Genomic DNA, 25,569 nt, shown 5'->3' with positions numbered 1-25,569 from the left:
CCATCTCCCCCTCCCCCCTCCCCCCTCCCCAAACTTCTTACCCAAAGGAAGTATTATTGACTGAGAGATTCCACGTTTGCAGGGTTTGATTTTTAACCTGCTCTCACTGTACAGAACCTTGCATATTGTTTATTCTGAAAATGAGGTTAATCTTAGAATCATAGGGAAATAAGACAGATGATTGTATTTTTGTTAGACTTGTGTTCACAGATTATTACTGGCAAAAGTCTTAACTCACAATTCCATTAGCTCCTGCCTACACCGGTTCGCCGTTCAGCTTCCTAGCATCTCGTTACAGGAGCGAGTGTGGTTCTTCATAAATTTTAGCTGAAGCAGTGAATACATATCAAAGATTAGAAGCCAAAAGCCACTCATCGAGTGTTACTATTTGGGGTCTAGATTTATAAATAGCATGCCAAGTAGTAATTTGATTCTATGTGTAACATTTTTGTTAGAACTAAGAATTTCTTCTTACTTTCCAGCATAAACTCCATCTAATAGGTCTGTCACTTTGCAGCTAGAATTACCACGGTAACTGCCAGTGGCCTACAGTAAAGCAAGTCATTGTTTGGAAACTGCATTCTTCATTTCCAAATACTTTATTACCTTTCACAAGAATTTGTACCCTTCCTTCCTTCTGACAACATCTTCCTCTTTAAATATGTCAGCATGTTTTGTTTTTTTTTCCCCCAAAGGCATTGAGCAAGCATACACTTATGTAAATGTAGTAACTTTGGAAGTTGGGGGAGTTTCTGGCTAAATTGTTAGATAGACCATAGTTAGACCGTTTTAGGTTTAAAAAGTGGAGTATAAAAAAAATTTTTTTAAATTAAAAGTTGGGCATAATGGAAAGAGCTTTAGACCCAAAGAGCTCTGCCTCTGTGTGACCTCTGTATCTGTGTGACCTTAGACATGGCCTTTCACTTGCTAACCCTTGGTTCCACATCGGCGAGAGAGGGAACAGTACTATTTCCCTTGCAGGGTTAACGTGAGAACTGGGTATGTTATGTGTGTGAAATCCCTCGAGCGCAGTGTGTCAGGCACAGAGGGAGTGCCCAGTAAGTGGTAGCGACTGGCACCTTTGTAGCCTTCACAGCGGGCGTTTCTGGTGGTCGACAGCTTTTATTCTTCAGGAAAGTAGTCTCAAATTCAGTTGGTTTAAAGGCATTTGTTTTTAAATATATTCTGATAAGATACTTTTTTTTTTTTTAATATTTTTATTTATTTCTAGGAGAGAGAGAGAGAGACAGCGTGAGCAGGGGAGGGTCAGAGAGAGAGGGAGTCACAGACTGAAATAGGCTCCAGGCTCTGAGCTGGCAGTCAGCACAGAGCCCGACACGGGGCTCGAACCCACGAACCGCGAGATCATGACCTAAGCAAAAGTCGGACGCTTAACCGACTAAGCCACCCAGGCGCCCCTGATAAGATATTTTCTGTTTACTGCCTGAACTACTCAAAAAACTCAGTGGTTACAGTAGGACTTCATTCTTTTTGTATCCTGTATGTTTCTAGCTGCCTATAAGCTTATTCTTTTAAATGTCATTTCATTTCTTGCACCTCCTATCATCTGCTGAGTGGGAATTCGCTAATCTGTTTTCTAAAGACTTGAGCAGGTTAACAGATACACATAGGGTACACGTAAGTGTTCGCTATTCAGTTAGATATGGTAGAGTCACATCTCAGCATAAACTGCCTTTTGACCTTGCTATAAAGGACCCTGTTGAAATTGACCTTGTTCTTCACTTAATCATCATTATGAAATACATAAAACCTTCCTGTTTTTCATTTGCACTTTCATTTTGTTTTGTAATGTGCTCTTACATTTGTAGTGCATAGTTTGCCGTTCAGCACAAATGCTTCATGTCATGAGATCCTCCCTAACAGAATGAAACCTCTTTTTATTGTCTATGAAGCGTTGGGCTTCAGGAGAGAGAAACCGGACAGGAAGCTACTGGGAATGCCTCTATTTGGGGACCTTTTGCTGAATTTCCCTTTGAAACGGTGGACCTCTACTCCAGCCAACCTGCTGAAGGTTTTGAGGGTTGTAGCCTGTAACCTCCTTCCCAGACCATGGGGACTGACACGTCTCTTTGCAGATTTGCCTGCGACAAAAGCAGTTCCAATCACTTCTTGTTAAAATCAGTGGTTATTCCTCACTTTCTTTACTGCGATCGGCGGTCATTACAGTGGGCCTCGATGCGTGTCACGCGGAGGTGGATGCTCACCGTACGCTGTAGCCTCGCTGGCTCTCCCTCTCCACCCACTCCTGCCCAGTTCTGTGGGTTTTGCCTCGACGGAGGGTCTCTGGATGTGTCACACACGTCCACACACTGTTAGCGACTCCATCAACGTCTTCGGGTCAGGTCCACGCCTTCTGCAGAATTGGGGGTTGTGCTTCACAAGAGACCCTGCCCTCGTCTTCCCATTGACTGGGTGAAGCAGGTGCTACCTTGCCTCTCAGTCTCTGGCCCCAGGGAAGGGGGAACAAAGTCAGCTGTTGGCTGGATTCCAGACAGCAGGGAATGGTGGGATTGTTTGCTTTCTTCAAAACACTGGTTGGCATTAGAAATAGAAAAGTATTAGGGAAATAGGTTATGTGTTCATCAAGTCTAAAAGAAGAGTGAACCTCTTTACTCATCTTCTGCTGAGTTGATAGTTCCCTGTCATTTCTTAGGGCCATAAACCATTTTCTGGGTTATGCAGCCCACTTGCAAAGAGCCAGGTTTATTGCTGGCTTGCCATCTTGTTTGTTCAGAATGCTGTATCTGTGGCAAGTTTGTGGCTTGAGGTTATTAGCATTTGAAACCAGTCTTGACACCACTGTGGAATGCTCGGGAGTCAGTCTACCTTACCAAAGGTGAATAAAACATCGCCAACGGTAAAGCAGACCTTGCATGGTTGGAGAGTGTACGTATGAAAACCTTCCTGATTTCGTAGTATTTTGTAGTAATAATAAACACTCAGAAGAAAAGAAAATTGGCACTTGCCAGGGTGAGAAATCGGGAAAGTCAGGTAAAGCAAGGGAGGGAGCCGTGGTATTGAAATGATTTAGTGAGGGGTCATAATGGAAAAGTAGATACAGTTCTTCCTGATGGACTGTGACATTTCATAAAACAAAGGGATCAAAGGTCACGATGAGGACAAATAGCAGAATCAAAGCAATGGAAAAGCGGGGTGGGTGGGGCACAGGTGGTTGTTACAGAGATTTTCTCGTTTCAGGATCTTGAAGGGAAAGCCCACTGATGATGGCAATTGTGACTTCACCATTGGGGAGTTTAATGGGTGTGACCTGAAAGTATTTTTATTTTAAATTTTATTTATTTGTGAGAGAGAGACAGCATGAGCAGGGGAGGGGCAGAGAGAGAGAGAGGGAGAGAGAGAATCCCAAGCAGGATCTGCGCTATCAGCACAGAGCCCAGTGCGGGGCTCGAACCTAAAAAACTGTGAGATCATGACCTGAGCCAAAACCAAGAGTCAGACACCTAACTGAGTGAGTCACCGAGGCACCCCGAAACTATTTCAGTTGTAGGATATTATGTTGCTAGAAAAGGCATGAGCCATGTAATAAAGTCATTTCTCTGTCCTTAGGAATATACGAGAAGTCAGTCTGTAACACCAAAAGAGATAAAAGGCATTATAGGTAGATTTCTGAAATTTGAAAAAGGAAGTGATTTTTGAAATACTACAGGTCAGCAGTGTTCTGGAAGTGGCATTTGGGAGCAAGAAGGATACAGATTCTTCTTCCTGCCGTGGATCCGAAGAGGGCATGGGGCCTCTTCTGGAGGGGCCAGGATGGTCTTCGTTATCTTAGGGAAAAAGCCAGCTTTGCTGAGTAGGTAAAGGACCTGGAGATGCTATTAAGAGTTCAGGAAGACTTTACCTCACATTAGTGAGTACCTCACGTTGTCTGGTGACAGGACCAGGCAACAGGACAGGCAGTTCTTAAGAGGAAAATTGACTTTGGCCTCAGTCAGAACAAAAGATTGAGGTGGGAGGGCAAACGCTTTGCAAATAACCAGGATGAGGGAACTTGATTTTTGCTGTATCCAGCACGTGCAGATGCTTCTAGACACCTCCTAGGAACTGGGGATACTTAGATGATGCAGATGGGGTCCTTGTTCTTGATGAGATTGTGACACAGTGAGACAGATGGACCCTGACTGCCAGCTACGGGACGCCCTGCCGTAAGCGCGCTGTGAGCAGCTGCGAACCCTGCAGGGGGGAAGGTAGGGAGCCGGGCCGGAGAGCTTGTGGAAATCAAGAGAAGCCTCACAGGAGATGGAGCATTTTGAACTGAACTTCCGAGGCTGTGCAGGAGTTTACTGGGCAAGGAGGGGTGGAAAGGGTGTTCCAGGCAAAGACATGACATGCTGGCCGCGTCCAGGCGAGTGCAGAGCAGGAAGCAGAGTAGGAAAGGGCGGAGGCTTGCAAGTGGCACCCCCGAGGCGGGCTGCGCGCGGTAACGCCCTGTGGTAGTTCAGTCCCCCTGCAGTAGACGGCCTTGGTTTCTGCATTAAGTAAGAATGATACACAAAATTAATTTCACCGTTTCTTTTGGAGTCACAGTTTTAGCAAAGATAATAGGATACATAATCTCATTCTCTCCTAGTCTTTGTTCATATACATATGTATAATTACAGACTGATAATTACAGTTTACAGATATTTGCGTGTTTTGTTTCTTTTCACTTTACTATGTCCTTAGTGTGTTTTCAAATTACTTTAGTCTTTAAAAAAATTTTTTTTAATGTTTTATTTATTTCTGAGAGAGAGAGACAGCGTGAGCAGGGGAGGGTCAGAGAGAGAGGGAGACACAAAATCTGAAGCAGGCTCCAGGCTCTGAGCTGGCAGTCAGCACAGAGCCCGACGCGGGGCTCGAACCCACGAACTGTGAGATCATGACCTGAGCCCAAGTCGAATGCTTAACTGACTGAGCCACCCAGGCGCCCCTCAGATTACTTTAGTCTTGATGATGACCATAGCCATCTACAATCCATTAAGTGAATGTTTGCACAGAAGAATAAAAGCATAAAGATGTTTCTTAGAGTATCGTCCATAGTGATGAAAAAGTTGGAAGCACACCTGATACAAGGTATTAGAGGTATCTAATAGGAAGGGAATGGGTTGGCAAATTACAGGTTATCAGATTGTAAGGTAGAAATGAGATGCTTGAGTGACAGATGAGATGTGGGAGTTACAGAAGAGAGAACCAAACTCAGATTTCAGGTTTCTAAGTGGAATCTTAACACTTTGACCTCTCTGATGGGAGTGTGTGTGTGTGTGTGTGTATGTATATGTGTGCACACGCTTTTAAGCAGTAAATGTGGAATATATTAAAGAGCCTTAGGCTGATTCTTAATACACTATCTCTAATTATAATGTAAGTGACTAATAAGGTAATTGTCTATTAAATTTTTTTGCAAAGGTATTTATTGTAATTTGCCATCACAGTTTGAGGAGCTGTTTCTTTTACCTTAGAATCTGACAAATGGTGGTTCATTCCAGCAGCAAATTGCCCGACCCTCACAAGAAGAAAAAGTAGAAGAAAAAGAAGAAGATAAAGCAGAAAAAACAGAAAAAAAAGAAGAGGAAAAGAAAGACGAAGAGGAGAAAGATGACAAGGAGGACTCTAAGTGAGTTAAATGATTAGATATTATTCTTATTTCTAAATAATGAACCTATGAAGTCCATCAGAGGTATAAAATTTTAGATAATGAATGAGATATGTGCTTTGACCCTGCAGTGGTTATTATTTGACATAATTAAGGAATGGGATATTCTGGTAAATAGAACTTTTGGCTTAATGGACTTAACTTGCCAGACATGAGATGTTACTTTTCAGAAGGGATGAACTACGTACAATAATATACACTCGTCACTGAGATCTGTTGAACGTAATTTAATCCTTGCGTTGGATCTTTTTGGTGTACCTTTGATAGTTTACATTAACGTAAAAATGCTGGTAAATGGTTTTCTTCTCTATAATATCTTACATTCCAGCTTTATTGGTCTTATTTATCATATAGAGTAGACTCCTGGCTTGTTAGTGGTTCTGTTGCTGTTTTCCTGGTTACAAAAGTAATTCTTGTTCATTATAGAAAGTTAGGAAAAGGTTAAGAAAATTAACCTGTGAGCCTGCCACTCGGATGGCTACTATTGATGCCTTTGAGTACATATTGCGGGGGGCGGGGGGTGCTTAGAGCTCAGTTGGCTGTTTTTCCACCAAGGATCAGCTTGATTGAGGCATTATTTACACAGAATAAAATTCACCAATTTTAAGTGTATATGTGGATGTACGTTGACACAAGGGTGCACTGGTGTAACTGGCCACACCTGTGATGTAGAACATTCCCATCACTCCCGAAAATTCCCACAGGCTCCTTTGCACTAGGGGGCCCCCGCCCCATTCCCAGCCTCTGGCAACTACTAATCTGTTTGCCTTTTCTAGAATTTTATATAAATGGAGTTCTGCAGTATGTGGTCTTGTGTGTGTGGCTTCTCTTCCATAGTGGAATGACTTTGAGATCCACGCAGGTTGTTGGCACGTGGCAGTAGTTTTCGTGTAGTAGCTTAGTTCCTTTTAATATCTGTTTATTACCTCTGTGACCCTCTTGGAAATACTGAGGGTTTATCTGGTTTTGTGACAGCTACAGCCTACATCACTTGGTATGGCTGTTAACAGAGGTGGATACCCATGCCATTGCCATTCTGATTTTGGCACTTCAGGAAGACAACTATTAAAAACAATTTTGGGGTTTTTTTGTTGTGAAGATAAAACATTTACACTCCCACGAGGTCCGTGGTTCTGCTCATACGGAACTGCCACATCTTGGTTTTTACTTTTTTCTTAAAAGCTCTATTAGCAAACATTCATTCATTAGCGATGTGAGCTAGCTCTCACAGAGGATGCAGACATACATAAGGTGTGTACTGCCAGGTGGCTTATGATCTAGTAGGGGAAAACCAGGAAAGGTGCAAGTATTGTTGAAGAAATAAGCAGAACCAGGAAAGGGTGTTGGGAGATTGAGAGGAGGTTCAGGGTTACTTCCGTCTAGATAGTTTAGAGGACTTTATGCAGGAGCTAGTGGGTTCGTGTGGAAAGAACAGAGGGAACAGCAAGAATTGATGTGCTGCGTTGAGAAATGGCAGATCATGGTTTCATTAGACTGGAACATAGGGTGGCTTCAGAGGAAAAGTGGAAGGTGGATTGGGGTTACATTATGTGCAGCCTTAATGAAGCTAAAATTGACATTGTTCAGGAGGCTGTGCTGTGAGTTGTTGGGAGTAGGTAGCGGTTTAAGTGGATGGAATGGTTTCTTGCCAGAGCTGTTCTGCTAGAATATTGACCCACGGGCAGCATAGAATGAATGGATTGGAGATGTAAGTCAGGGAAGAGTGGTTTGGGGTACCGAGGCACTGATCAGGAAAGTGGTAGTAGAAATCGAGATGGTGGAATGAACGCGAGAACTGTTACCCGGATGTAATAGCCAAACCTGGGCATGAGATCACATATAGGAAGTAAAGAAACAGGGGAGAGCTAAGGATGATGTCACATCTGTAAACGTGGATGAATATGATCATGGTTGTACTGTTAGCGACGAGTGATGAGAGCCTGGGGTGGAGCAAGAAGCAGAGTGGTGACGGGCATGTTTTTGGACGTGTCCAGCTTGTATTGCTGAGGAATCCGGTGTATTGATGGGCGATTCCAGCAGGTACTTGGGAAGACAAGTCTAGATCTTAGGAGCTTTAGGAGATATGAGGTGTGAGTCTAAAGATGCAGACTGGGGGTTGTCCCAGTGGAACGGATGTGAATGGGGTAACCACACAGAGATTTAAGGCCGGGGCGAGCCTTGGGAAGTCGAGAGGAGGACAGGCAAGAGGCGGTCCCCAGAAGGAGAGCCAGGGTAGCAGCAGCAGGGATGTGAGGAAAGCATGAAGTCCTAAGAGCTCAGCTGAGAAGGATTTAGAGAGAATTGCCCATAGGATTGGTTGCAGCAGGATGATTAATGTGACAAGAATTGAGAAAAGTCATTGGATTTGCAGTTTGTAAGTCTTTGGTGACTCTTCCCTCCACTACCCCCCCACCCCTTGGTGATTTTTGACAAAATAACATTAAGAGGAGGCTGTAGTAACAGATTGGTAAGGGAATAAAGAAGTGAAGAGAGAGGGCTACCTGGGAACTTCAAGGGCCAAAGGGGAAAAATTCTTGAAGAGTTGTTTTATTTTGGGGGGAAACCAGTAACCAGCTACAACAGATCTTTGCTTGAAGTAGATAAAATTTGAAATAAATCAACACCTTCTAGTAAACATGTGCAGCTGAGTCTTTGTGTATTGGCACCTATCCATTCATTTGCAAAAATGTCCTTTAAGGACTTTGTTTTTAAATCTAACAACCCTGGGAGACAGTAGTACAGAGAATAGTCCTCCAGCACTACATGCAGTATGATTGATTGGTTGATTGGTTGCTTAGTTTTTCCAAATGCTGGAGGGAGGTTTGGCCTTAGTAATAGCAACCACATATAATGTTTACTCTGTTCCAGGCACTATTCTGAGCTTTTTATATAAATTGACTCCTTTGATCCTTGAAATAGCTCTGTGGAACATACTGTTATTATCCTCACTTATAGATGAGAAAAACTGAGGCCCATGGAGGTGAGGTAGCTTTTCAGGGTCATCGCATGGCTAGAAAATCACACAGCTCTGGTACCAACCCAGGCAGCCTGGCTCCAGACCATTCTCCCAACCACTGGGCAGTGCTGCCCTGTTTGCATATAACAAGCATTGCAGATGGTTGAGAATACTGAGCTTGGTTTAATGAAACCGTATTTATTGTAGATTATTACCGATAGGGTTTTGGGATGATGTTGGGGGGGTTCGGAACTGACAGCCAAGAATTCTTGAAGNCTAAAGGGATTTTCGTATGCTAAAGACTCACAGATTATTGGATGCCTTCTATTGTCAAGCTAAGGTTGTTTTTCCCTCTAGCAAAGCATTAACATTAAAACCATAGGGAGTTCTTGGACTTTAGGCTATTGATGGGACTGCCTTTTCTTGTAAACTGGTGGAGACTTAACAGTTTAAGAGTTTTGTTTTTTGTCCTTTTCCTGTTTTGGGGCAGCCAGGAGCTCCTGAGGAATATTNGAGGGTGGGGCGGGGGTGGGGGTTCTAGCTTGTGCTTGGCCCTCAGCTTGCCTTGTGGTTCCTCATCATTACTACACAAAGGGCATCTGTGTCAGCCTCTCCATTGCACAGAGGACACAACTTGGAGTAAAGGCAAGAAGTCCAGGACCCCGGCCCCTTGGCGAACCCACCGCCTCTGCATTGCAGCTTTTCTGGGGGCTGTTCTGCGGCCATTCGTTACTTCCTCCGAGCGCTCTATGTTAGAGGGGATTTGAAATGCGGTTAAATTGTAAGTCCATTAATGAATAAAACAGACCTTTGTTAAATATCTTAATTTGAGCGAGTCAAGAGTCAAAACTCTTCAAAATTGGGTTATGGCAACATTTTTCATAAATTTTGTTTTCAGTTAACTGAGAGATTGGGTAATTTCATTTAAATTGTATTAAAGAAATTCGAAGCTGCAACCTCCTTAGGTGTCTCTATCCTTCTGAGTCACACAAAATTCTCATTTGCTTTTGCTTCCAGAGAAAATACCAAGGAAAAGGACAAGACAGAAGGTGCAACAGAGGAAACGGAGGAGAGGGAGCAGGCCACACCCCGGGGACGCAAGACCGCCAACAGTCAGGGCCGCAGAAAGGGCCGGATCACCAGGTCCATGACGAACGAAGCCGCGGCTGCCAGCGCTGCAGCCGCCGCGGCCACCGAGGAGCCCCCACCGCCTCTGCCACCGCCACCAGAACCCAGTGAGTGGACGAGATGGAGTGAACAGGCCATGATTTTGTTTGGGATTCTGTTCCAGTGCTCGTGTAGGGCAGGAGGGACCTCTGATATCCAGGATCTAGAAATACTCTGAAATTCTGGCCTTTCCTTAAGTTTTTATTTTAATCACCAGGTATTCACCATGACAAAGGGCCCTCCTTCACTCCATCACGTATTTCACCTTCTCCCACCCACCTCTCCTCTGGGACCTTCAGTTTGTTCTCTATGGCTAAGAGTCTGTTTCTTGGTTTGCCTCTTTTTTTTTTTTTTTTCTTTTGCTAGTTTGCTTTGTTTCTTAAATTCCACAGATGAGTGAAATTGTATGGTATTTGTCTTTCTCTGACTGGTTATTTCACTTAGCATTATACTCTTGCTCCATTCATGTTCTTGCAAATGGCAAGATTTCATTCTTTTTTATGGCTGAATAATATTCTCTTGTGTATATATCATTGAATAATATTCGATTGATGAACGGATAAAGATGGTATACCACGTCTTTATCATTTTTATCCGTTCATCAATGGATGGACACTTGGGCTGCTTCTGTATCTTGGCTACCATAAGTAATGCTGCTATAAACGTAGGGGTGCGTGTATACCTTCAAATTAGTGTTTTCGTATTCTTTGGGTAAATACCCAGTAGTGGAATTGCTGGGTTGTGGGGTAGTTCTATTTTTAACTTTTTGAGGAACCTCCACACTGTTTTCCACAGAGGCTGCACCAGCTTACATTCCCACCAACAGTGCACGAGGGTTCCCTTTTCTTCACATCCTCGTCAGCACTTGTGTTTTGTGTTTTTGATTTTAGCCACTCTGACAGGTGTGAAGTTATCTCATTGTAGTTGTCTTTGCATTTCCCTGAATGGTGAGTGATGTTGAGCATCTTTTCATGTGTCTGTTGACCGTCTGGATGTCTTTGGAGAAATGTCTGTTCATGTCTTCTGCCCATTTTTAAATCAGATTATTTGTTTTTTGGATGTTGAGTTTTAAAAGTTCTTAATAGATTTTGGATACTAATCCTTTATCAGCTGTGTCATTTGCAGATATATCTTCTCCCATTCCCTTAGGCTACCATTTAGTTTTGTTGACTGTTTCCTTCATTATGCACAAGCTTTTTATTTTGATGTAGTCCTAATTATTTTTGCTTTTGTTTCCCTTGCCTCAGGGGATCTCTCTAGAAAAAAGTTGCTGCATCTCATCAGATAAATGATGTGCTCTTTTCTAGGATTTTTATGGTTTCAGGTCTTACATTTAGGTCTTTAATCCATTTTGAATGGATTTTTGTATATGGTATAAGAGAGTGGTCCAGTTTGTCTTTTTCATGTTGCTGTTCAGTGTTCCCAACACCATTGGTTGAAGAGACTGTCTTTCTCCCCTTTGGTTTTTTTTTTCCTGCTTTGTCAAAGATGAGTTGACCATATATTTGTGGGTCTATTTTGGGGTTTTCTGTTCTGTTGATCTATGTGTCTGTTTTTGTGCCAGTACCATCCTGTTTTGATTGCTAGAGCTTTGTAATATAACTTGGAGTCTGAAATTGTAATGCCTCCAGCTTTGCTTTTCTTTTGCAAGACTGCTTCGGCTATTTAGGGTCTTTTTTGGTTCCATACAGATATTAGGATTGTTTGCTCTAGCTCTGTGAATTTCGTGTATTTTGATAGGGATTGCATTGAATGGGTATATTGCTTTGGGTAGTGTAGACTTTTAACAATATATGTTCTTCCAATCCATGAGCATGGGATGTGTTTCCATTTCTTTGTTTTTTCTTGAATTTCTTTTATCAGTGTGTTACAGGTTTTTGACCTCTTTGGCTAAATTTATTCTTAGGTATCATCTTATTTTTGGTGTAGTTGTAAATGGGATTGTTTTCTTACTTCCTCTTTCTGCTATTCCAGTATTGATGTATAGAAATGCAAGAGATTTCTGTACATTGACTTTGTATCCTGAGACTTTACCGAATTTGTCAGTTCTAGCAGTCTTTTGGGTTTTCTGTTTACATTATCGTGTCATCTGCAAATAGTGAAAGTTTTATTTCTTCATGGCCTGTAAATTTCTTAAACTTTAATATCAGTGTCTTTTGGAAAAGATCCCCCCACCCCCACCCCATCTTGCTATCTTAATACAGTGATTTTTCTTTGGACTTAGTTGTAACCTTAGTCTGCCTGTCACCTTTTCTGATGTTTTAACTTAGCGTATATTCTAAATACTTTCTAGTTTCTAAGCGATCTTCATTTTTTACTTTTTGATGGCTGTGAAATGTTGGCATTGTGGTCCCGGAGTCACAGTTTCTTGAACCATTCCCTGTTGTTGAATGATTAGGCTACCACCTACCCCACCCCAGCCACCACCTTTAAACTCCTATAGATAAGACTTCAAGGAAAAACAAATCTTGATTCACATAACATTTTTTTTTCCTGTTTAATTATTTTTTATAGACAAGGAATACTGGGTCTAAGGGTCCAAGCATTTTTCTCTTTTTTACTGAGTATTGTCTCATTAATTTATAAAGGGATTCTGTTAATGATGTGTACCATCAGTGGTTCAGTGGTACCAATTTTACCATGATGTGAGGCAGGAAAGAAACTGGGCTCTGGGGATGGTAAGACAGATGGGCAGGAAATACCTAGACAAGAACATGGGGCAGGTCAGGATGGACCTTGTTTAAATTACATCCTGCTTTGCTTACAAAGTGGGAGCTTACAGAGGTGTTTAAATAGAGGCATGCTATAATTAGATTGGTATTTTAGAAAGCGAACTGGTGACCATTGTGGAGGTCAGGTTGGAGAGAGTAAGGCCTAGAGAGAGGCCCAGGGACCAACTAGAAGGGCGTCATTACACATATTGCACTGGCCCAGGCAAGGGGAGCGTGGATTCAGATTAGAATTGACATACATCCATGGCTGTGAGTAGTAAATGGGAGGAAAGTTTAAAAAATTGGTCTAAGGAGACGGGTAATAATTTGAGTGACTGGGTGGATGATAGTACTATTGTATTAAGAGGGGGAATATACCAAGAGCTCATTTCACGCATGAGAGTCTTTATTTCCTTTCTAAAGTAAAAGAGAAAGTGTTCACTTCCTGATCAATCTGTGTTTCCTAGCCATCAGGCACTGAGGATGGACAGAAGGGCCTCTGGGAGTGAGGAGGAGATAGGGGTTCAGAGAAGAGGGGAGAACTGGACAGGAAGGGGAGTGTTATTTCTTCTTTGACACCTCAGGAGAGGAGGGACTAAGCTCTGATACGTATGCAGGCACTGGGTGAGATGGGACTTCTTAGAAAATAAACTAATGATGTTCAAACATGAAGACATGGATGGAGCGTCAAAGAACATTGCGAAAGACCCTAACACTGAGAGGTTTTGAATATTCATTCCCCTTTAGTTGATGGGGGAGAGGTTGCCACCATCTTGTTTCCATAGTTGACTTCACCTTATGCTTCAAATAGGCTTTATGTCAGATAAATAGCTTGGTGCCATTTAATCGGTGAATGAAGGATTGATCTTAGTATCTCTCTGCCTTATTCAGTTCTCTATCTTTATTTCAGTTTCCACAGAACCTGTAGAAACCTCTCGGTGGACAGAAGAAGAAATGGAAGTTGCTAAAAAAGGTAAATGATAGTACTTTAGATTCTTCAGGGTTTTTGTTTTGTTTGGTTTGTTAGGGTTATTAATAATAAGTCAGAGAAACCCAGTTTTTTTTTTTTTTTTAATTGCAAAAAGAAGAAAGTTCTACAGCGGTAAACAATTCAGAAGTAGATTCAAGAGTCCTTCAGGATGGTCTGGTAACCTCTCAATGTACCTCATTGTGCCTTGCCTAAGACGTCCACTTTGGAGGGACTGAAGATTCTCTAAACAGTTGTTTTATTTATTTAAAAAAAAAATTTTTTTTTTTTAAATATTTATGTTTGAAGCAGGCTCCAGGCTCTGAGCTGTCAGCACAGAGCCCAACACGGGGCTCAAATCCACGAACCATGAGATCATAACCTAAGCCAAGGTCAGATGCTTAACCGACTGAGGCCCCCAGGTGCCCCTGTACAGTTTTATTTTGAGTGTTATTTCATTAGAGAGCTAGTGGGCTATTTTCATTTTCCAGAATAGTTGTGATTAAATGCTATTAAAGTTGTTTTGGGGGGTATTTTAATATAGAGTCTATATTTTCTGTTAAGTTGGATTTAGCAGTGTGGTACATATTTTTTCAGTTTGTATTTGGTAAGGCATTTGGTTATAAACTAGTAAGAAATTGCAAAGGAGAAGGCATGAACTCGAGCCAGACGAAGATTTGAATTTTGTCTCTGCCACTCATCGTTGTGTGGCCCTGATCTTGCTTAACTCTGTAACATTATGAATCTTGTATTTTTCTGTTGTTGCTTATTAATATAGTTTTAAAATGAAGTAAGTTTCTCATAGGATACATAATTGGTTTATAAATAAAAATAGTTTGTTTCAAATAAAATACTTTGTAGAAAGATTAGCCAACGTTTTGGAGATTAAGTATTTACCTTAAAGTTTCAAAGAGAAATTACTGTAAATGGGTTGACCTTTTACTGACACATTTCAGATTTATTTTCTATGTAATAGGTAATGATACATTTAAGAATCCTATAAACCACCTTTACCAAAAATATAGCAGTTTAAAGTTTTCTTTGTTCAAAATATTTTTATTTGAACTTTATTTGCTATGCTTAGCAAATTTGTGATTTGTTATGATTACGTGTAAAAGATTCACATTTAGAAGATTCACATTTATTCTCATCCGACCATCAGAGTGTCATAGTGGAGGGGTGCCTGGGTGGCTCAGTCGGTTAAGCACCTGACTTGGGCTCAGGTCATGATGTTGTGGTTCACGAATTGAAGCCCGGAGTCAGGCTCTGTGCTGACAGCTCAGAGCCCGGAGCCTCCTTCGGATTCTGTGTCTCCCTCTTTCTCTCTGCCCCTCCCCTGCTCGTACTCTCTCAAAAATACATAAAACATTAAAAAAATTTTTAAGTAAAAAAAGAATGTCCTAGTGGAATAAATAGATGTTAGCTCCATCACAGAGTCATGTTTTTCAGGTAGATGTGCCTCCACGTGACTGTTTAGCCTCCCTTCAGCTCTGTTCATGTATCAGGCAGGATTTGGAAGTGATCTTTCAGTTGTCATTAGCAAGGAAGCTACTTGAAAAACCGATGTCTTCCTATAAATTGTTAAATTTGTACTGGAAATTCCTGTCTGGGTACACCTGTATCTAATGTGTATTCCTGTCTGAATAGCTCTCTGTGTATACGTGCATTTATATACCCACATTCCTTGCAGATAGGTATGTGTATGTATTGATATAATTTGACTAAAAAGTGTCAGATTGCATCAGTTTCTGTGATGCATTGTAACAGGCTTTTAATTTATTTTTATTTATTTAAAAAAACTGTTTAATGTTTATTTTTGAGAGAGAGACAGAGCAAGCGAGCGTGAGCAGGGAAGTGGCAGAGAGAAAGGGAGACACAGAATCCGAAACAGGCCCCAGGCTCTGAGCTGTCAGCACAGAGCCTGACGCGGGGCTCGAGCCCATGAACTGTGAGACCATGACCTGAGCTGAAGTTGGACACTTTAACTGACTGAGCCACCCAGGCAACCTTAAAACGGACTTAAAACAAAACAAAACAAAACAAAACTGTTTTTTTTTTTTTTTTGAGGGTATTTCTTGATTATGAATAGATTGAAGACAGGATAATTATAATTGTAGTCATACATGTCTTTATTGTGTTACTTATATGATTAACTTTATATTGATAGACTGTCTCCAAAGATTTAGAAGGACCTAATCACTCAGTTTACAAGTGTTGGAGTTGTTACTCTGTGTCCAACATGGCCCTAGCTCTCTGAGAGACGCATAGCAAGGATAAGGTTAAGCCCTTCCATTCATGAGCATGTTGAAAATGTGGGTGGCAAAAGAGAGGTGTCAGTGCATTGTGAGTCAATAAATATTTCAGTAAGTATTGAAATATATCAATGAGTAATTGAAAACATGCTTTTAGTGCTAATGATTGTGAATACCATGGTTAGATTGACTTTATTATTTGTCTTGTTTGCTTTATCAGGTGACTGTTGAGTTAATCTTTGGTCTGTTTTTAAAATCTAGGTCTTGTAGAACATGGTCGTAACTGGGCAGCCATTGCCAAAATGGTGGGAACTAAAAGTGAAGCGCAATGTAAAAACTTCTATTTTAACTATAAAAGGCGACACAATCTGGACAACCTTTTGCAGCAGCATAAACAGAAAGTGAGTATACCAGAATCTTTTTAAATTTTGTTTTCATTTTGTTTTTGCTTTGTCTTCGAGCTTGAAATATTGGTTCAGAGAGAAACTTTTTTGCATCTTGCAGTTTTATTTATTGCATTTACCTGTAAAAGGATAGGCTAGTTGCTCGGCACAGGTTGACTTTTTCCTCTGTTTACTGTCCAGGGAGTGAAATTCGTGTTAGCAGTAATGGCGGTTCAGTACTTTTGAATTCCCGTAACGGGATTTGAAAAATAGAAACATTTTGGAGTTCGAATTGAAAAGTTTAGTTGGAGTTCTTCTGACCTTGTTGAACGAATTGATCTGGCATATTAAAACCATTTTCTCAGAAAGAAAGAGTCCCAGAGACAAACACTGAAAACCAGAAGTGTAAATTATTGAAAATTCCTTAACGAGGAAGTTGCAGCGTTCTCATAGTCCACAGAGCTCGTTGGGGACTCCACGAGGTCACAACTGTTTCTGTAAAAATATGAAGAAGGCACTGACTTCTCCCCACGGTGCTGAGTTCGCACAGACAGTGTCAGAGTTGTGGGGGGAGAACGGCGGTGCCTCCACAGCAGTCGCGGCAGGACCCCGCGGTGCTGCGTGCTTCTCTTCACGTCCAGCGCCTGCAGTTCCAACACTAATATGCCAGCTTCACTTGTCCTTGGGGACGCAGCCAAAATGAGCTTTACGAGGTCTTGACCCTTGAGTGCGGGTGTGTGGGATGACGTGAGAAGTGTGTGTGGCCCTTCCGTTCCACCGCGAAATGCCCTGCTTCTGTCCTGGGAAAGCACTTTGTGGTTGTTTGAACCCCCCTTGTTTTATGGGATGTCCGTTTCAGTGGGAAAAATGACAGAAAAACTGTGGTTTTCAGACTTGGATCCATAGTCGACATTTTCTTGAAAATAGGTGACCCTGTCTGTCAAAGAAAGCAAGGAGTAGTATTTGCTGCCACTTAAAATTTTTTTTTAATGTTTTTTATTTATTTCTGAGAGAGAGAGAGAGAGCGTGAGCAGAGGAGGGTCAGAGAGAGGGGGAGACATAGAATCTGAAGCAGGCTCCAGGCTCTGAGCTAGTTTTCAGCACAGAGCCCGATGCAGGGCTCGAACCCAAGAACCGTGAGATCATGACCTGAACTGAAGTCGGACGCTTCACCGACTGAGCCCCCCAGGAGCCCCTACTGCCACTTTGAAATGTCAAGCTTTCAAGCAAGGTTAGAAGTTTGGACAATTTGTATCCCTCTGCCTGAGCTTACCATCTTACCATCTTACCGAAAAGCTTACTCACACTTTTCAGATGAGATCAGTGGAAATTTAATAGAATACAGAAAGCTTATTGATATGGTTTCAGATTTCACATCATAGTTATCCTTTAAGAGACGAGTATAGTTTGAATTTTGGTACAGTATCAATTATATCCATGGTTGTCTGAAAAGATATTAAAATACACATCTTTTTCTGACTACATTTCTCTGTGAGGCCAGATATTTTTTATTATGTGTTTCAACAAAAACAGCATTATGTCTGCAGATTATGTTACATGTAGAAGTACATTTGAGAATTGTGATGCTCTCAAGGCAGACATTGAAAGAAATTTCCAAAAACAATAAAAAAATGATATTTTTCACTAATTCTTTTGTTTTGGAATGTACTTATTTTTAGTAAAAATGTTTTTTATGTTGACATAGGATGTGTTTATTACCTTAAAATGAATTCATAAATATTTGTTTTNATCTCATAAATATAAATATTTTAAATGTTTTTCTGTTTTAACTTTAAATTCAGTAAATGTCATTATATATATAATATATCTCATAAATATATCCTCCTTAGGGTCGGGGGTAAGGGACAGGGAATCCTTAGTCTTGGCTCTCTTCAGACCATCAGTTGATTAGGTGAGGCCCACCCAACCACGGTATGGAGGGTCATCTGCTTTACTCAGAAGTCCACCGATTGAATTGTTAATCTCATCTCATCTGACAAACACCTGCACAGAAACATCCAGAGTAATGTTTGACCAAGTATCTGGGGTGCTGGGGCCCAGCCAAGTTGACACAAAATTATCCATCAGAAATGTCGATAAAACTTCTTACTCTAATCATTTAAATTATAATTGAAATGATAGGACAGCAGGCTTCCATTTTTTAGAGTGTTTTACCATTTTTAAAAATTTCAAGAAAACATGAGAAAATGTCTAGTACCTTTTAAAACAAAGTGGATGATATATAAGGGTTATATTCTTGAGGTTTTGAATTATTACTTTACAGTTTAGTGAGTGCTGTCATATAGTGAAGAAAATGCTCAGAGAGAGAGAGGAGGTTTTTGCATGTGGCTGGAGAGAAGCTGCATGGTGGTAAAATGTTGTCTGTGCATCAGTGGAAGGACCTGAAGAATGGGTGGGTATCAGCAAAGGAGGCATATCGCCTTCATGCTGGAAAAATCCACCTAGAAGCTACTATCTAATGCCTGAAAATGTTGCACTCATGCAGTCATTTGCAAGCTTTTTAAAAAGTGTAGCCAGAGGATTCTTCCCTTGCATTCTCTAGGAGCATAGTGATGAATTAAAAAAAGAAAAATTTTATTTATTTAAATCCAAGTTGGTTAACATAGAGTGTAATAATGGTTTCAGGAGTAGTATTTAGTGATTCATCACTTTCACATATCACCCAGTGCTCATCCCAGCAAGCGTCCTCCTTAATGCCCATCGCCCATTTAGCCCACCCCCCACCCAATACCCTGCCGACAACCTTCAGTTTGTTGTCTGTATTTAAGAGTCCTTATGGTTTGTCTCCCTCTCTGTTATCTCATTTTTGCTTCCCTTTTCCTATGTTCATCTGGTTTATTTCTTAAATACCACATATGAGTGAAATCAAATATTTGTCTTTGTCTGACTTATTTCACTTAGCATAATACACCCTAGATAGATCTGCGTTGCTGCAGATGGCAAGATTTCATTCTTTTTGGTCGCCAGGCAATATTCCATTGTGTATATATTTATACACACCACATCTTCTTGATCCATTCAGTAGTGATAGACGTTTGGGCTCTTTCCATACTTTGGCTATTTTCGATAGCGCTGCTATAAACATTGTGGTGCACGTGCCCCTTTGAATCAGCATCTTTGTGTCCTTTGGATAAACACCCAGTAGTACAATTGCTGGGTCGTAGGGTAGTTCTATTTTTAATTTTTTGAGGAACCTCCACACTGTTTGTCAGAGTGGCTGCACCAGTTTGCATTCCCACCAGCGGTGCAAAAGGGTTCCTCTCTCTGAATCCTTGCCAAAGTGATGGATTTTTTTAGCCTCAGACTTTCACCTAGTTCTGTGACTCTGACCTTGGGAAATGATTTTTTTTTTCTTGACTGAGTTAATGCTTTACATTGGATCCTATGAGTGTATTCATATGTAAACCAAAAATGAGAAAAAATAAGAAACAGAATAAGAATATTGGTAATTTTAACAGCTAGGGTAGCAATAATTTATTTTCCTCTGTGAGGAATGTCCCTGGGAGATGTGTACAGCTGAAGTCTGATATGCACGGGATCTGGAAGGGGTGGAGAGCAGAGAAGTGCAAGGGCTGGGATCCTCTGGGCTGCGAAGACAAGAACCTTAAGTTTCATAGTTAGCAATGTAAGAAGAGTATAAATATGATAAATGTCTAATGTCTTAAATCAAACTACACATACTCTTATTACAGATATATGATACTAGTAGAAGAGTGAGCAGTTTTACATAAACACGGGGTTTACAGAAGGGAAAATCCTGTTATAAAAAAGAAAATTTGTCCTCGTTAATAGTAAAAGAAATTCGGTAACACTAGTGATGATTGGCAGCGCCAGTGATCAGATGTTGCGAATGAAATCACAGAATTCTTTTTTTTTTTAATGTTTTATTTATTTCTAGGAGAGAGAGAGAGAGAGAGACAGTGTGAGCAGGGGAGGGTCAGAGAGAGAGGGAGTCACAGACTCCAAAACAGGCTCCAGGCTCTGGGCTGGCAGTCAACTCAGAGCCCGACGCGGGGCTCGAACCCATGAACCGCGAGATCATGACCTAAGCGAAAGTCGGACGCTTAACCGACTAAGCCACCCAGGTTCTCTGAAATCACAGAATTCTTAATGTTAGTGAAGAGAGGTTATTACAGCATTATTAACAATACCAAAACTTAAAAATTGCCTAAATACTTTAGAATTTTAAATATTTGTATAGATTTTTTATGGGATCATTAATATAATAATTTTGGTGAATGTATAGTGTAGAGAGGTATGTTCAGTTTATGATTCTAGCAGGTTAAAAAGGTAGGCTGTATAACCACGTTGATTCATCTTGGTTTTATTTCCATGTATATATATGTAAACAGATACAAAAGAAAGGAAATGTATCAGCATACTGAGAATCCCTTGCTGGTTGAATTATGAACAATTATTGTCTTTAACATAATTCTGGGTCTTCAACATTCTAGTGAATATGTTATTTTGATTAGAAAATAAAAATATTTGTTTTTATTAGAAAAATACATTATTTGGAGAGGGAGAATAGCAGGAGTTTTGTCATTTTTGGCTCTTTTAGCATACATGGTGGTGAGTTGTTTGAAAAATGGTCCAGATGTAACTTTTGATCAGTTTGGTGAAAGCGATCTACCTACACAAAAAGGTCAGCTAGTAGTTCCCTACCGGTAACTGCACCTTACACAGAGCTGTTGTCAAACATGCAGCCTTCTATGTGTGTATCCATGTTCTACATTATTTCAGATGTGAAAAGTTTAGTTTTCTTTCTTTTAGTTATTTAAATCATAAATTAGTAACTTTTTAATGTTTGTTTATTTTGAGAGAGCGAGAGAGAGTGTGAGTGGGGGAAGGTCAGAGAGAGAGAGGGAGAGAGAAAATTCCAAGCAGGCTCTGTGCTGTCAGTGCATAGACCGACATGGGGCTCAATTCCATGAACCTGGAGATCATGACCTGAGCTGAAATCATGAGTCAGTAGCTTAACCAACCGAGCCATCCAGGCACCCCTAATTTAATATTCTTTTACTCCTTAGACTTCACGAAAGCCTCGTGAAGAGCGAGATGTGTCTCAGTGTGAAAGTGTAGCTTCCACTGTTTCTGCTCAGGAGGATGAAGATATTGAAGCTTCTAATGAAGAAGAAAATCCAGAAGACAGTGAAGGTATCTTAAAGTCTTAAATTTAGTTTTGACTTCCGCTAACCAAATCTGTAATTGTTTGCTTAGTCATTTGACTATTTAAGAATTGCTTCATTAAGGAAAAAGTCCTCGGTGTTTTCATGGCATAGAGACCTTAAACTTGAGCACAGTGTATTTATTCAATCAACAAGTACTTCTGTAGCACCTGACATGGTCCACTTGCTGCAACCAAATATCTTCAAAATGGCAGTCCATCATCTAGAAGGTGTTTGTGCATCTCTGTCATTACCATAATTATTTGTCCCCTTAGTATCATCGATTACATGTCCCTCTTTGTTGCATTGAGTTTGATTTACTTCAGTTTTTACAAAGTCTTACTCATATATGTCATATGCTTTTGCATAAGAAGAATTAATGACCCTAGAAGCCCCAGTAGAAAAGAATGTCAACCCAAGAAACTTAAGAAATAAAATCTTTTTTGTCACAAAAAAATTAACAACCACTTCCTGAAAAAGTAAATATATTCTTGGGTTTTTGCTAGAGGAAAAAAAAAGATCCTAATCTGTTTCAATTCACATTACTCTTAAAGTTTCTGTAGCTTTCTTTTGTGAATTGATTGCTCTGATGTGGGGATTTTCAGTGATTTTCGTAGCTCTCTATAAATAATGTCTTAGATATGTTCATGTTTTGTATATGCAAATATTTTTTCCATCTCATTCAGTTTTTGTTTTGATTTTAAATTGCCAGAGTTTAAATTTTGTATGTAATCAAAGTTGTTTATATATGTTCCTTAGTAGACGCTCATATGTTAAGCTTAAGAAGTTCTACACCTTCCAGGAATTTCAGAAATACTAGATTTTGTTTTATTTTATTTTTTTTACAAGTTGTTGGCTTTTATTTAAAAAAATTTTTTAAAGTTTATTTATTTATTTTGAGAGGGAGGGAGAATCCCAAGCAGGCTCTGCACTGTCAGCACAGAGCCCATACTCATAAACCATGATATGACCTGAGCTGAAATCAAAAGTGAGCAAGCCGCCCAGGCTGCCCCTGTTGTTGGCTTTTAGACTGAAGTTTTGTTTTGAATGCATTTTGGCCTTGAACAATAAATAGCTTTTTTCCTGTGAGGTTTTGTGGAAAATGAGACTGCTGGAGTGAGCTCACTCTGGGGTAGCAGGGTCGCAGAAGGATGCGTAGACAGTGCATGTCAGGATGGTGTGTCTATAGTACCTCTGAAGAGATCATGCAGGGCTGTTCATTTTCACAGGTTCGTTGCTGCTGGGTCGTATTCCATGGGTTGTAAATGCACATGGAACCTATATTGATCCACTTGGGTTGTCACAGACTGGGTGGCTTAAATGTTTAACAGAAATTTATTTTTTCACGGTCCTGGAGGTTGAAGGCCAAGAGCAGGGTGTAAACAGGATTGGGTTCTGGCGAACCTTTCTTCCTGGCTTGCAGAAGAATGCCTTCTTGCTTTGTCCTCGCTCGACCTTCCCGGTGGGCACATGCGCTCTTGGTATCTCTCTTCTCCTGAGGACACTGGGGTCCTGGCGGATTCGGGCCCCACCCTCATGACCTCATTTAAACGTAATTGCCTCCTTAAAAGCATTGTCTCCAAATACAGTCTCACTGGGGGGTAGGACTTCAATATATAAAGTTTGGGGTGACACAATCCAGTCCATAGCAAACCCCAAACCTAATTGTCATAAATATGTTTATTTCAGAGCAGAGAACCCTATCCGTGTGTGGGCTAACAGATTTTCAGAAACTGAGCACCAGAAAGTGACTTTTTTCCTTCTGTTTTCTCCTTGTGACTTTGTCTTGGTGTGAAGTTTTTTTCAGATGGTCACATAAGGTTTTTAAAGTTATGAAATAAGGTTACAAATAAGGTCATTAAGGTAATTAAGGTTAAGTGAGGCATAAAGCTAATGTTTCTGTCTGACCAGGTGTGGGGGGGGGAGCACACAATCCCAGCCATACAGGTGGTTCTGTTGTGACCCCCAGACTAGTTTCTCACGAATGGGAAATGAACTCACCCCTAGAATTGTGTGATCTCCGTTTCCTGTTGACTGAACGTCAAGATGTCAAAAAAAAAAAAAAAGTACAATGCAGTCTACGAGACCTGTGATTTCATGCTCATTGTCACTGTTGATCATGTGGTGCCGCTCATGTCCCTGGGAGATTGCAGGCAGTGTGTGAGCAGAGAGCGACTGTGTGCTGCTGGGTCGTGCATTTGACCGTATGAGTCTCTGACAGAGGAGTTGGAGCAAAAATACGAAAACTTGGTCAAAATTTGGATTTACTCTTGTTCTTTTGTTCTAAGTCATTCTTTAAGGGAAAATAAAAACGACGCTCATTTGGCTGGTGCTGGTGAAGCACCCTGCCCTGGAAACACTCCTCCTGTGGCCTGGAGGAAGGAAGTCATCGAAGAAGGGTTTATGACAGGTGATGTCTGCTGCACGGTTACGGTCACGAACATGGCTTCTAATACTGTGAAGACAAATGACTTGTTAACTTGCCCTTGGGTTTGAGGTTTTCCACTGAATGGGAATGAAATGAAGTGAGGCTTTTTGTTAGCCTTTCAACATTTTGGTAGCATCTTTTCATTAACAGTAATTGCTGCCATATATTTAGACCTTACTAAGTGGGAGGTTCTGTCCTGAGCTGTTGTCTGTGTTTTGTTTTGATTTTGTGTTTACGTCTGTGACTTGAATTCCCATGTGAACTCCAGGCTCATGCATCTGACTGCCTTCTTAACGTTTCCGTTTGGACGCGCAAAAGCCAGCTTAACATCCGGAACAGACTTTTGATTCCCCACCCCTTTGGGCCTCTTTTCCCTTCCCTGGGCCAGTAGGTGACCCTCTCCTACCCCCCATGTGGCCACTGTTGGAATCTCATCCCATCTCCGTCCCCTCATTGCTGCTCCTCTGCTTCTGAGCCTCGCGCATGCTCACTGACAGTCCCTCCCCTTGTCGCATTGTTTCCCGGCCTTCACACCACACCCAGAACGAACCTTCTAAAGTGTCCATCAGACCATGTTGCTCCTCTGTTCCAAATCCTGTGATACTTTCACATCATCCAGAAGCCTAGGGCTTGTGCACAGACTGGCCCTTATACCTCTGACTGTTTTGCAAACCACTTTTCTGCTTACTCACTATGTTCTTTGTTGTTAATTGAGCTATCAATGACCCGTAATACTAGTTTCAGATGTCCAAACTAATCATTCAGTATTTGTATTTATTGAGAAACGATCATAGTAAGTCTTGACATCCGTCACCTCACATAGTTACAGTTATTTTTGTGTGACGAGAATTTTTAAGATCTACTTTGTTAGCAACTTTCAAATGTACAGTATAGTATCACTAGCTAGAGTCACCATGCTGTACATTCCATTTCCAGGACTGACTTCATCTTATAACTGAAAGTTGGAGCCTTTTGGCTACCTTCACTCATTTCTACCTTTTGCCTCTGCTGACCATAAATCTGTTCTGCGCTTCGTGGTTTTCTTTGTTTTGTTCTGTTTTTTAAGATCTTACTTGTAAGTGAAATCATTCAGTGTTTGTCCTTCTCTGTCTGGTTTATCTCACTTAGCATTGTGCCGTCAGGGGCCATCTGAGTTGTTGCAAATGGCAGGAATTCCTTTTTTGTTTTTCTGATAGCTGAATAATACTCCATTGTGTGTATGGGTCTATGTCCATATCTATACTCCACATTTTCTTTCTTTTTTTAGTCTACTCCTATCTTTTATTTATTTATTTATTNCTCAGTTTGTTCTCAGCATTCAAGAGTCTCTCCTGGTTTTCCTCCCTCCCTCTCCCCTGCTATTTCCCCCTTCTCCTCCCCCATGGTCCTCTGTTAAGTTTCTCCTGATCCACATATGAGTGAAAACATATGGTATCTTTCTTTCTCTGCCTGACTTATTTTGCTCAGCATAACAGCCTCGAGTTCCATCCACTTTGCTGCAAATGGCCAGATTTCATACTTTCTCATTGCCATGGTAGTATTTNCGTCTATAGTCTCCTGATTTGTTCATTTTAGCCACTCTGGCCGGCGTGAGGTGGTAGCTCAGTGTGATTTTGATTTGTATTTCCCTATATTCCACATTTTCTTTATCCATTCGCCCATGGATGGACAATTAGGTTGCTTCTAAGTCTTGGCTCTTGTAAATAATGCTGCAACGAATGTGGGGGTGCATATATCTTTTCAGGTTAGTGTTTGTATTTTATTCAGATAAATACCCAGGGGAGGAATTGCTGGACCATATGGTAGTTCTATTTTTAATTTTTTGAGGAACTTCCATACTCCTTT

The 25,569-nt window shown here is 40.9% G+C and overlaps 1 protein-coding gene across 1 annotated transcript in view; it reads left to right on the top strand.

Annotated features, from left to right (window-relative positions):
• NCOR1 (nuclear receptor corepressor 1) overlaps positions 1 to 25,569 on the top strand; it is a 134,859-nt gene that overhangs the window by 53,973 nt on the left and 55,317 nt on the right. Inside the window, exons 15-19 of the mRNA XM_077746707.1 lie at positions 5,478 to 5,632; positions 9,645 to 9,862; positions 13,416 to 13,478; positions 15,986 to 16,125; positions 21,159 to 21,285. Coding sequence (XP_077602833.1) covers positions 5,478 to 5,632; positions 9,645 to 9,862; positions 13,416 to 13,478; positions 15,986 to 16,125; positions 21,159 to 21,285 — 703 coding nt within the window. The remainder of the gene's footprint in view (positions 1 to 5,477; positions 5,633 to 9,644; positions 9,863 to 13,415; positions 13,479 to 15,985; positions 16,126 to 21,158; positions 21,286 to 25,569) is intronic.

This window comes from Crocuta crocuta, unplaced genomic scaffold (assembly GCF_008692635.1).
Source record: "Crocuta crocuta isolate KB4526 unplaced genomic scaffold, BGI_CrCroc_1.0 scaffold139, whole genome shotgun sequence".
NCBI lineage: Eukaryota > Metazoa > Chordata > Mammalia > Carnivora > Hyaenidae > Crocuta > Crocuta crocuta.
This window is presented reverse-complemented; position numbering and strand designations above follow the sequence as displayed.